Source organism: Oncorhynchus gorbuscha, linkage group LG08 (genome assembly GCF_021184085.1).
Source record: "Oncorhynchus gorbuscha isolate QuinsamMale2020 ecotype Even-year linkage group LG08, OgorEven_v1.0, whole genome shotgun sequence".
Taxonomy (NCBI): Eukaryota; Metazoa; Chordata; class Actinopteri; order Salmoniformes; family Salmonidae; genus Oncorhynchus; species Oncorhynchus gorbuscha.
In genome coordinates this window covers 27584346-27596964 of record NC_060180.1, presented here as the reverse complement: position 1 = coordinate 27596964, position 12619 = coordinate 27584346, and the positions used below count along the sequence as shown (strand labels likewise).

General features: G+C 42.9%; 1 protein-coding gene across 1 annotated transcript in view; it reads left to right on the top strand.

Moving 5' to 3' along the window:
- Positions 1–1282: 1282 nt before the first annotated feature.
- The window catches only part of LOC124041435 (protein FAM204A-like), a 37242-nt gene continuing 25905 nt past the window's right edge, over positions 1283–12619 (top strand). Inside the window, exons 1-5 of the mRNA XM_046359012.1 lie at positions 1283–1766; positions 2159–2249; positions 2731–2773; positions 3185–3287; positions 12273–12362. Coding sequence (XP_046214968.1) covers positions 1509–1766; positions 2159–2249; positions 2731–2773; positions 3185–3287; positions 12273–12362 — 585 coding nt within the window. The 5' untranslated portion in view covers positions 1283–1508. The remainder of the gene's footprint in view (positions 1767–2158; positions 2250–2730; positions 2774–3184; positions 3288–12272; positions 12363–12619) is intronic.

The following is a 12619-nucleotide window of genomic DNA, read 5'->3' as shown; positions in this document are numbered from 1 at the left end:
GCAACTAAAAAAGACTGATGTGATTTACTGAATTAGCAATTTAAGGGTAGATGTTCCTTTGCCAATGCCAAGGGCTATACAAGATTTGCATGCTAATCATTCTAATGATAATGCAATGCCTTCAGCTGTTTGAATAAATTGTGAACCATTGGTCACAAAATAGAATACTTATCTTCCTGAGAACATGGCATAAATAACAGATTTACTTGCCAGTTGTAACAAACCACTTATCTACGATTACTAACACTGTATAACTTCCTTGGCGATACTGTTGGCTGAATCGAAATTATTTTTACCTGAATTTCTAGATCGGGAAAGCCAAATAGTTATTACCCTTATTGGTAAACCAGTGCGTGTAGCTTATGCTTTTGTTAAACAGTCAAAAATCAGAATAGAGTAAACCTAGAGTCTTAAACATAGTGTAGGCTGCTGCAACTCGCTGTTGGCTGGGCTCCCCGCTTGTGACATCAAACCCCTGCAACTTATCCAGAACGCTGTAGCCCACCTGTGTTCAACCTTCCCAAGTTCTCCCATGTCACCCTGCTCTTCCGCACACTCCACTGGCTTCCAGTCGAAGCTCGCATCCACTACAAGACCATGGTACTTGTCTACGGAGCAGCAAGAGGAACTGTCCCTCCCTACTTTCAGGCTATGGTCAAACCCTACGCTCCAACCCGAGCACTCCTTTCTGCCACCTCTGGTCTCTCAGCCCAGTCGAAGCTCTTCTCTGTCCTGGCACCCCAATGGTGGAACCAGCTTCCCCCTAAATCTAGGACAGCAGAGTCCCTGCCCATCTTCAGAAAACATCTGAAACCCTGACTCTTCACCCTATCATCTGAACCCTTCCCCCAATAAATAAATAAATTAGGCCTTTTGTGAACTAACCCTCGCACTTTCCCTTTTTCCACCTTACTAGCTCTGAGTTTGCTGACAGATACTTTATTGAGGAAAATGTACTTACTATGACTGTGATATGTGGTTGTCCCACCTTGCTATCTTAATTTGAATCCACGAACTGTAAGTCACTTTGGATATGAGCATCTACTAAACTACTTAAAAAAAATGTTATGTACTGACCTTTTGAAAAACACAATAGCAGCAAATGTCTTTTAAAATCATGGAATACCAACACATTTATGGTGGTTGTCGTCATTTAAAACTAATCATGGAATACCAACACATTTATGGTGGTTATCTCCCTATAATTGTGTTAATTCTAAGAGGGACAATCGTTCAACATTTCAGCAATAATCTGAGTTGCGCAGCGCGACTGTAATAAAGACGACCTGAAACGCAACCATCGGCTTTAGTGCAGCGATAGAACAGTTTTCATTGGTAGAGACTATATTGTTTTTCCCAATCGGAGTAGTTGTTTTGCAAGAGTCACAATGTCCACCAGGAAGTGAAAATGTTTACAACGCTTCAAGTAGTTTTCGATGCATTTTTAAAATATCAGTTTGACTAACACGTTTTATAAACCGAGTTGCTGTTGATTTGCCATTCTCAAGATGTATAGCGGACTTTTACCGAAAGGTCTGAGCGATGCAGAAATTAGTTCAGATGATGAGGACGACCAGGGACAAAATGTAGTTGCAAATCAAGAAAAAACGTTAGCCTCAAACAAATGTCGTGCAGTTGGACTTTCGCGTGGTCTTAAGGAAAACGTTGGGACACTTGTAGACACAAGTTCTTCCCATATACAACCCGTCGTAGAACATGACAAGTCGTTGGACTGCTTACCCGGGATTTCCGAGGAGAAGTGGCAAGTATGTCACACATGTTATGCTTCCTAGTCAGGTGTTGCATATCAAGCTAACGTTAGCTAGCTAGCGATGTTGCCTATATACTCTATAGCATCCCCTACTACTTTTGGATAGGCAGTCCATAAATGATTAAACCTGCATGGAAAACAATAACGTGTTCTAACAAAATGGCTGCATTGCTTGGCTATACCACTTATTCCCGTTTCCCAGGATCAGCGCCACTTTCAAAAAGCATGTCCAACGTGGATAAGCTACTCATCTTTGTAAAGCCACATTGTATGTTTTACTACCATATACACATTACACCCAATTCATGCTGAAAGGGTTAGGGTAAATGCTTTTGTTGCATACAGTGTTGTTGCTTAAATGAATGGTTACACTTCATGTTCTTTTAGAGATTTAAAGAGCTACAGAAGAAAAAAGATGAGATTAAGAAGATGAAGCTCCCCAAAAAAAGACAGCGGGGAAAACGACGACATAAGAAAGGTCAATTGCACTTCTTTTTAACCACACAGCCACTGGAAAGATAACGATCTTTGCCCTGGTCAGATGTAACCGACTTGACCTATCCCAGAAATAATGGAAATGGGAAAAGAAGAGGGTTCATCCTGTGTCCAAATTCTAAGTGTCACATGACCCTAACGTTAGTGTTTTTGTTAAAGTGCTGTCTGTGTTCCTTTGTCCTCGTTAAATACAAAAATGGTATTATAATTGAGTTAGTCTTTTGCCTATAAAAGCTGAACTGGAATGGATCTGAGTGGAACATAATTAAATAATATACAATTCCATTGAAAGTCACTGAAAGAAATAGTCAGCAGGTCTACCTCTTTTCACTGTTTTGGATATGATCACAGTGTATGTTAATATTTCTGAGCTCATGAGTTATGACACAATACGACGGACTGTAAAATTGGGTGATTTTGGAGTTTACAAGATTAATTTCTTTGTGTTTCATGTCACTAAACAGATGATGAATCAGGGACTAAGAACATGGAATCAAACAATGAAAGGTAACGTAGACCTAAATGTATCACAAAATCTGTTCAAACATAGTTCTATACAGTATTCCACTAACTACTAAAGAGTCTTCAAAGGCTTTGTCCCGATTTTCCACCATTCTCCCAAAAGTGCGCATTAGAGCTTGCACACTTTCTTGCACGGGATCTCCCTCCAGCCAATGCTTAGGCTACACCAATCCTATGCTTTAAATCCATGACAGGGAGTGTCCAAGTGCACACTTATGGAAAAGGGTGGAGAATTGTGACATAGCCTTGTTATTGGTGTAGGCCTAACTGAAAGCCTATTCTACCCGGGCATTCCAAAAATTTGATTGGTACTTAGCACCCATTTATAGCCTTAACATATGCTGTAGTCTTGTTCTGAACCGATAATAAACATGAACACTCTTTCTTCTTCGCCAGAGAGCCTCAAGCTGAGCATGACAAGCATTGGGATGGGCTGACGCAGTACTTTGGCATCAATGATAGATTTCAACCCCCTGCCTGTTACAAGCCTGCTCCCAAGGTAAAAAATAAAGTCTGCCTGTGTCTAATGCCATCATGTTATGGCAAAAGCATTGAACATGTTCTGTCTTTCCATATCCATGCGTGTGTAACTTCTTATTGTTTTATTAAATATGACAGGCGGCTTAAGAGGTTTCTAGACTCAAACCTGACAAAAGATTGTGTTACGTTTTAATGATGAGATTACCTTAATCTTGACATTGTGATGATTCTCCATTCCACTTTTTTTTGGTTGAGATTAAAGTAAGATGTAGATTTGCTCTAGAGAGAAGTGTCTGTACTGAATGTCTATACAGATACCTGACAGCTCCTGCTCAGTGTTACTGTATGTGGAAAGCTCAGAGTGCACTCAATACATGCACAATAACATAGCCTCTCACACGTTGAGTAGCCTAATTGTCAGACCCATGGATCTAGCCTACATGGATATGACTCTAGTCTACATAGCATGAGCCTACATTTTGATGAAAAGGTGTATAGAAAATGGCATCACAGACACTTGCCTGCTTTTGTTTTAGTGTCTCTCAACCTTGCGTCTTTGTGAAGGAAAGTGCATGTGAATAGCTGTTTGTGTGTGTCCTAATAATAACCCTAATAAGAAACTCTTGGACAAATTAGTTAATTTCTTACTTGAATCCATTTAGAAATACATCTGTGTACTTGATACATCTGGTGTAATAGAACAAGAAAGAGACATACATATTTTGATATGTAAATTGTTGTGCAAGCAAAATAATATATATATATATACACACACTGCTCAAAAAAATAAAGGGAACACTAAAATAACACATCTGAGATCTGAATGAATGAAATATTCTTATTAAATACTTTTTACTTTACATATTTGAATGTGCTGACAACAAAATCACACAAAAATTATCAATGGAAATCAAATTTATCAACCCATGGAGGTCTGGATTTGGAGTCACACTCAAAATTAAAGTGGAAAACCACACTACAGGCTGATCCAACTTTGATGTAATGTCCTTAAAACAAGTCAAAATGAGGCTCAGTAGCGTGTGTGGCCTCCACGTGCCTGTATGACCTCCAAACAACTCCTGGGCATGCTCCTGATGAGGTGGTCTCCTGAGGGATCTCCTCCCAGACCTGGACTAAAGCATCCGCCAACTCCTGGACAGTCTGTGGTGCAATGTGGCGTTGGTGGATGGAACGAGACATGATGTCCCAGATGTGCTCAATTGGATTCAGGTCTGGGGAACGGGCGGACCAGTCCATAGCATCAATGCCTTCCTCTTGCAGGAACTGCTGACACATTCCAGCCACATGAGGTCTAGCATTGTCTTGCATTAGGAGGAACCCAGGGCCAACCAGCATATGGTTTCACAAGGGGTCTGAGGATCTCATCTCGGTACCTAATGGCAGTCAGGCTACCTCTGGCGAGGGGCCCCCCAAAGAAATGCCACCCCACACCATGACTGACGCACCGCCAAACCGGTCATGCTGAAGGATGTTGCAGGCAGCAGAACGTTCTCCACGGTGTCTCCAGACTGTCAAGTCTGTCACATGTGGTCAGTGTGAACCTGCTTTCATCTGTGAAGAGCACAGGGCGCCAGTGTCAAATTTGCCAATCTTGGTGTTCTCTGGCAAATGCCAAACGTCCTGCACGGTGTAAGCACAACCCCCAACTGTGGATGTCGGGCCCTCATACCACCTTCATGGAGTCTGTTTCTGACCGTTTGAGCAGACACATGCACATTTGTGGCCTGCTGGAGGTCATTTTGCAGGGCTCTGGCAGTGCTCCTCCTTGCACAAAAGCGGAGGTAGCGGTCCTGCTGCTGGGTTATTGCCCTCCTACGGCCTCCTCCACGTCTCCTGATGTACTGGCCTGTCTCCTGGTAGTGCCTCCATGCTCTGGACACTACGCTGACAGACACAGCAAACCTTCTTGCCACAGCTCGCATTGATGTGCCATCCTGGATGAGCTGCACTACCTGAGCCACTTGTGTGGGTTGTAGACTCCGTCTCATGCTACCACTTGAGTGAAAGCACCGCCAGCATTCAAAAGTGACCAAAACATCAGCCAGGAAGCATAGGAACTGAGAAGTAGCCTGTGGTCCCCACCTGCAGAACCACTCATTTATTGGGGGTGTCTTGCTAATTGCCTATAATTTCCACCTGTTGTCTATTCCATTTGCACAACAGCATGTGAAATTTATTGTCAATCTGTGTTGCTTCCTAAGTGGACAGTTTGATTTCACAGAAGTGTGATTGACTTGGAGTTACATTGTGTTGTTTAAGTGTTCCCTTTATATTTTGAGCAGTGTATAATAGTGTATACTTTGCCCTAATTCAATTGGAAGTTCTCGTAATGCTTATTTGGAGTGTTATTTAAATTCTGTTTATCTGAACGAACCATCAAATGTAGTTTTTGCTCTGTGTTTGCAGCAAAAACGGTTTACTTTGAATGGATATGATATATTTAACAAGAAGCTCAATTAAACAGAATTTGTGAAGTCAACATAACGAGAAGGCCTTGCTCCTCCATTTTCAAACATTCTCATAAGTGATCAATGTCATTTACATATTGACATTACATTAAAAAAAGTTAGGCCTAAGTCAATTACACGATAGACATTTAGAATCTATTTGGGTCTTTCTATAAACTACGGTACCAGTGAGAATTTCCTGCGGTGGACAACTAGTTACAGCTGTTAGTAAGTCATTGTTAATAATCTGCAAAACAATTTCATGTGATTACATTAAGATATAGGGGGGGGACATACCATGTTCAATCAAATTCATGCTGGTTTGACCAATCGGAATCTATGCTTCAGGACTGTTTTGATCACGCGGACTGGGAAATGTTCCGGGTTGCCTCTGAATAGTGTCAACACACTGACTCTGTGACTTGGTTCATCAGAAAGTCCATAGAGGATGTTGTTCCTACTGTGATGATTAAAACTAATCCAACTAACGTAAGGCAATCAAAGAGGCAAAACGACAGTACAGGGAGAGACTCCAGACAATCATGGAGACTCCAGACAATCATGGATTATAAAGGAAAGTGAGGCCTCCCGAGTGGCGCAGTGGTCTAAGGCACATCATCACAGTGCTAGCTGTGCCACTAGAGATCCTGGTTCAAGTCCAGGCTTTGTCGCAGCCGGCCACGACGGTGAGACTGCCGACAGGGAGGATGTGAGAGCCCTGGTGGAGTGGTGCCAGAATAACAACCTCTGCCTCAACATTATCAAGACAAAGGAGATGATTGTGGACTACAGGAAAAGCAGGACCGAGCACTCCCCCATTCTCATTGACTGGGCTGTGGTGGAGCAGGTTGAGAGCTTCAAGTTCCTTGGTGTCCACTTCACCAACAAACTAGAATGGTCCAAACACACCAAGACAGTCGTGAAAAGGGCACAACAAAGCCTATTCCCCCTCGGGAAACTAAAAAAATTTGGCATGGGCCCTCAGACCCTCAAAAGGTTCTACAGCTGCAACATCGAGAGCATGATTATGGCACTGGTTGCATCACTGCCTGGTACGGAAACGTCTCGGCCTCCGACTGCAAGGCACTCCAGAGGGTAGTACGTATGGCCCAGTACCCCACTGGGGCTAAGCTGGCTGCCATCAAGAACCTCTACACCAGGTTGTGTCAGAGGAAGGTCCTAAAAAATTATCAAAGATCCCAGCCACCACTGTTCTCTCTACTATCGCATGGCAAGCGATACCGGAACACCAAGTTTAGCACCAAAAGGCTTCTTTAACAGCTTTTACCCCAAGCCATAAGATTCCTGAACAGGTAATCAAATGGCTACCCGGACTATTTGCATCCCGCCCCCACATCCCGTTTTACGCTGCTGCTACTCTCTGTTATCTATGCATAGTCACTTTAACTATACATTCATGCACATACTACCTCAATTAGCCCGACTAACCGGTGCCCCCGCACATTGGCTACCCGGACTATCTGCATTGTGTCCCACCACACGCCAACCCCTCTTTAACGCTACTGTTACTTTCTGTTTATCATATATGCATAGTCACTTTAACCATACCTACATGTACATACTACCTCAATTAGCCCGACTAACCGGTGCCTGTATATAGCCTCCCTACTGTATATAGCCTCGCTACTGTTATTTCTCAGTCTTTTTACTGTTGTTTTTATTTCTTTACTTATCTATTGTTCACCTAATACCTATTTTTTTACTTAAAAATTCCACTGTTGGTTAGGGCCTGTAAGTAAGCATTTCACTGTACCTGTTGTATTCGGCACACGCGACAAATACACTTTGATTTGATTGTGTGTGTGTTTGTGTGGGAGTGTCAATATAGTGTGAGTGTGTATATGGTTGGTTTATATAGTCTAGTGTTATTTTATTAGGATCCCCATTAGTTGTTGCAAAAGCAGCAGCTACTCTTCCTCAGGTCCACACAAAACATGAAACGTTACATAATACAGGACATTAATAGACAAGGACAGAACTACTTCATATATTTTAAAAAAGGGCACATGTAGCCTACATATCAGTACATACACACAAACTGTCTAGGTCAAATAGTGAGTGTGCGTAGGGTCAGTGCAGATAGTCAATTAATGGTACCTGAACTATTTAGCAGTCTGGCTTTTTAGCAGTCTTATGGCTTGTGGGTAGAAGCTGTCCCTGGGCCTGTTGGGTCGAGAGCCGATGCTCCGGTACTGTTTACTGGATGGTAAAAGAGTGAACAGTCTATGGCTTGGGTGGCTGGAGTGTCTGACACCGCATGATATAGAGGTCCGGGTGGATGGGAGCTCGGCCCCAGTGATGTACTGGGCAGTCTGCACCACCCTCCGTAGCACTTTGTGGTCAAGGGCGATATATTTTCCATACCAAGCGGTGATGTAGCCAGTCAAGGTGTTCTCAAAGGTGCAGCTGTATAACCTTTTGAGGATACGAGAGCCCATGCCAAATCTTTTCAGTCTCTTTACGGCCCTCTGTGTGGGTGTATGTGGATTATGTTAGGTATTTAGTGATGTGGACGCCAAGGAATTGAAGCTCTTGACCCGCATCACAACAGCCCCGTCGATCTGGATGGGGTCGTGCTCTCCCCTCTTTCCTCCTATAGTCCACAATCAGCTCCTTGGTCTTACTGACGTTGATGCAGAGGTTGTTGTCCTGTCACCACACTACTAAGACCAACTCCCTCGGGCCTACCGCCGTCGTGTCGTCAGCAGACTTGATGGTGGTGTTGGAGTCGTGGATGAACAGGTAGTACAGGAGGGGACTAAGCACACACCCCTGAGGGTCCCCCATGTTGAGGGTCAGTGTGGCGGAGGTGTTGTTGCCTACCCTCACCACCTGGGGCCGGCCCGTCAGAAAGTCCAGGATCCAGTTGCAGATGGAGGGGTTCAGTCCCAGGGTCCCGAGCTTGGAGGGGACTATGGTGTTGGTCGCTGAACAGTATTCTCAGTTATTTCCCCTCTTGTCCCGGTAGGAGAGGGTTGTGTGAAGTGCAATTAGATTGCGTCATCTGTGGATCTGTTCGGGCAGAATGCGAATTGGAGTGGGTTTAGGGGGTCTTGAACGGTGGTATTGATGTGTCATGACCAGCCTTTCAAAGCACTTCATAATTCAGATGTGAGTGCCACAGGGAGATAGCCATTTAGGCAGGTTACCTTGGAGCTCTTGGGAAGAGGGACAATGGTGGTCAGCTTGAAACATGTTGGGATTACAGAGTGGGATAAAAAGGATAGATTGAAAATATCTGTGGAGACATTTGCCAGCTGGCGTGCGCATGCTTTGAGAACGTGCCCTGTTGTTCCATCAAACCCGGCAGCCTTGTGATATGTTAACCTAGATCACTAGATCACACAGTCATCCTTAACAACAGGGGCTTTCACGCAAGTCACAGTGTTAAATTCTTAAAATCGAGCATAAGGCATTTAGCTCGTTTGGTAGTTCTGTATCACTTGGCAACTCATGGCTGGGTTTCCCATTGTAATGTGTTATTGTCTGCAAGCCCTGCCACATACAGTGGGGCAAAAAAAGTATTTAGTCAGCCACCAGTTGTGCAAGTTCTCCCACTTAAAAAGATGAGAGGCCTGTAATTTTCATCATAGGTACACTTCAACTATGACAGAAAAAATGAGGGGGGAAAATTCCAGAAAATCACATTGTGGGATTTTTTTATGGATTTATTTGCAAATTATGGTGGAAAATAAGTATTTGGTCAATGACAAAAGTTTCTCAATACTTTGTTATATACCCTTTGTTGGCAATGACAGAGGTCAAACATTTTCTGTTCCGAGCGTCGGAACTGATGTAATAGGATATTGTCCTTTCACATTTTTAATGTCTCGTCGGAGGTTGTATTGGGCTTTCTTGTATGTGTCCGTGTCCCGTTCCTTGTAAGCCGTTTGTTCTTTAGTCCAGTGCGGATATTGCCTGTAATCCATGGTTTTTAGTTTAGATACGTTCTTGTCGTCACTGTGGGGACGACATCGTCTATTTTTATTTTACCTTTATTTAACTAGGCAAGTCAGTTAAGAACAAATTCTTATTTTCAATGACGGCCTAGGAACAGTGGGTTAACTGCCTGTTCAGAGGCAGAACGACAGATTTGTACCTTGTCAGCTCGGGTGTTTGAACTCGCAACCTTCCGGTTACTAGTCCAACGCTCTAACCACTAGGGTACCCTGCCACCCCATGCACTTATTATTGTGTTGAATGCTGAGCTATAGTCGATGAACAGCGTTCTTACATAGGTATACCTCTTTTCCAGATGGGATAGGGCAGTGCGATGGCAATATGCATCTTGACATTAGAATGAGGTAACACATTACTTGACATCCAGCGTCATAACCATGTCATAATATATCATAACATCTGACATAATGTCATAACCAATCATAATATGGTCATCACTGTCATGACCCATATATTTACACCTGTTGTGACATATTATGTTATTTTATGGCTGGTTATGACACTTACACAGGAGTGTCAATACCCACATGGATTCAAATTGTTTTTTTCCCTGCTAGAAGTTTCCTTCCTTTTGTTGTTGTTGTAATACATTCTTTACAGTCATGTGTTTTCCATCACATTTTAAATAACTTGTAGACTCCAACACCATCATTAAGTTTGCTGGCGACACAACAGTGGTAGGCCTGATCACCGACAGTGATGAGACGGCCTATAGGGAGGAGGTCAGAGAACTGGCAGTGTGGTGCCAGGAGAACAACCTCTCCCTCAATGTGAGCAAGACAAAGGAGCTGATCGTAGGACTACAGGAAAAGGCGGGCCGAACAGGTCCCCATTAACACCGATCGGCTTGTAGTGAAGCGGGTAGAGAGTTTCAAGTTCCTTGGTGTCCACATCACCAACGAACTATCATGGACCAAGTTTAGGACCAACAGGCTCCTCAACAGCTTCTACCCCTTAGTCATAAGACAGCTGAACAATTAATTAAATTGCTACCAGACAAATTATATTGACCCCCCCTTCCTTTTTGTACACTACTGCTACTCACTGTTTATTATCTATGCATAGTCACTTCACCCCACCTACATGTACAAATTACCTCACCTAACCTGTACCCCCGCACACTGGCTCGGTACCGGTGCCCCCTGTATATAACCTCAAGTTTACTTGGTAAATATTTTCTTGATCTGAGGGCTTGTAAGTAAGCATTTCACGGTAAAGTCTACACTTGTTGTATTCGGCGTTGTATTCGGCGCATGTTGTTGTATTCGGCGCATGTGACAAAGTTTGATTTGATTGGGCTTTGATTGGGCTAGTTGCATGTCTGACATCGACGTGTGTGCAATTACAATGGTCATTTAATATGGTACATTTCAGACGGTTTCATATAACATGGACTACTTGTCAACAGTGTGTTTATGGTGTAATGGAATGTTTTGCCTTGTGTGGTAGGTTTTGTGGGTTTTGACACTGTCATAACCAGCCATAAAACCAGCCATATTTTTCACAACCGGTCTAAATATGTGTCATGACAGTGTTATGACCATGTTATGTCAGGTGTTTTGACGTAATATGACATGGTTTTGACCGTGTCATAACGTGTCATGGCGCTGGGTGTCAAGTGTTACCTAGAATGACAAGATAGTAGCCTAGAGGGCATTATTCACAATATGAACTGGTGATCAGGTTATGAAATGACATGACAAATACATTTTGGTGTCCATTTTACTCTACTCCTGCAATTTTAGAGGATATAACTCCTTGTCCTAGGTGTATTCTGTTGTTAGGCAAAGTGATTTGCCAATTTGGCATGTTCACTTTTTATTTCTGTCAGGACACATGTGTAACTGCATTTATAAAAATAAAAACATGTTTTAACCATTTTGAAATGTTGATCCCAATGTCGCACATTGAAAACCCATTTACAACATATTTGATTTGGAACATGAACATTGCCACTTTGCCAGCAAGTAGACCACTGTAAAGTTGTGGTAGAGGTAGATTTTATTATTTTTTTGTTGTTGTAATTATTACTATATTGCCATATTATTATTTGGCTCAGCTTGCTGTCTTTGTCCAAATTAATTTGAGGGATGAGTGTGCGTCTATAAACAACCGGAGTCCTTGAATCATTCGTATGAAGATGCTTCCGAGAGGGCTCCCCCCTAATTTAAAATTGTCTTGCTTTCATGTGTTCTGTGAAATTATTGACGAAATGATCTTAACTCTACTTCTCTGGATAGTCTCCTTTTTTTTGGAGAACCTCCCCTGCCATCAGTATCCAGGGGCATCTTTGCTCCCTCCTCTGCTCCAGCCTGTAATGGAAATGTGTAATTAAAGAGTCACATTTATGTTTGGTAATCTCCAGTAGCATTTTTTGAAGATTTCCCCACTAATATCCAATCAAAAAGGTTTTCATTTGTGAAGGAAAATCTACATATTTGTAGTAATAGCAATCATATTAAAAGTAAGGCCCAGGGGACTTTTGAAGTTACTCTTTGATTTCCCTTCCCCCCTTTTTCTCATTCTAAATCACTACATTTTCCCCTTCTCTCCAGTCCAGCTTAGAGAAGAGCATAGAGAGCGCCATCGCTGAAGGGGACTTTGGGAAGGCGGAGGAGATGAGCGACAGACTCGCCACTCGAGAGGTATGTTGTACCGATAAGAGATCTTTGGGGCGCTCCCGCTGTGACAAATTGAACTAATGGATCCGTGGCCATTTCTTCCTGCCAAGACATAGGGGAACAAAAACACACACAGGCACCCGCAATTGAGAAGTCCTGCAGCCCTTTCCCATTGAGTTAATGGAAAGCCCTCCCCCTTAGTTTTGGAGTTCGGCAGTGTCAAAAGCACTTTTGGCTCAGTTTTTTAATGAAGGGCTACATTGCTTTCAAGCCAACTGTTA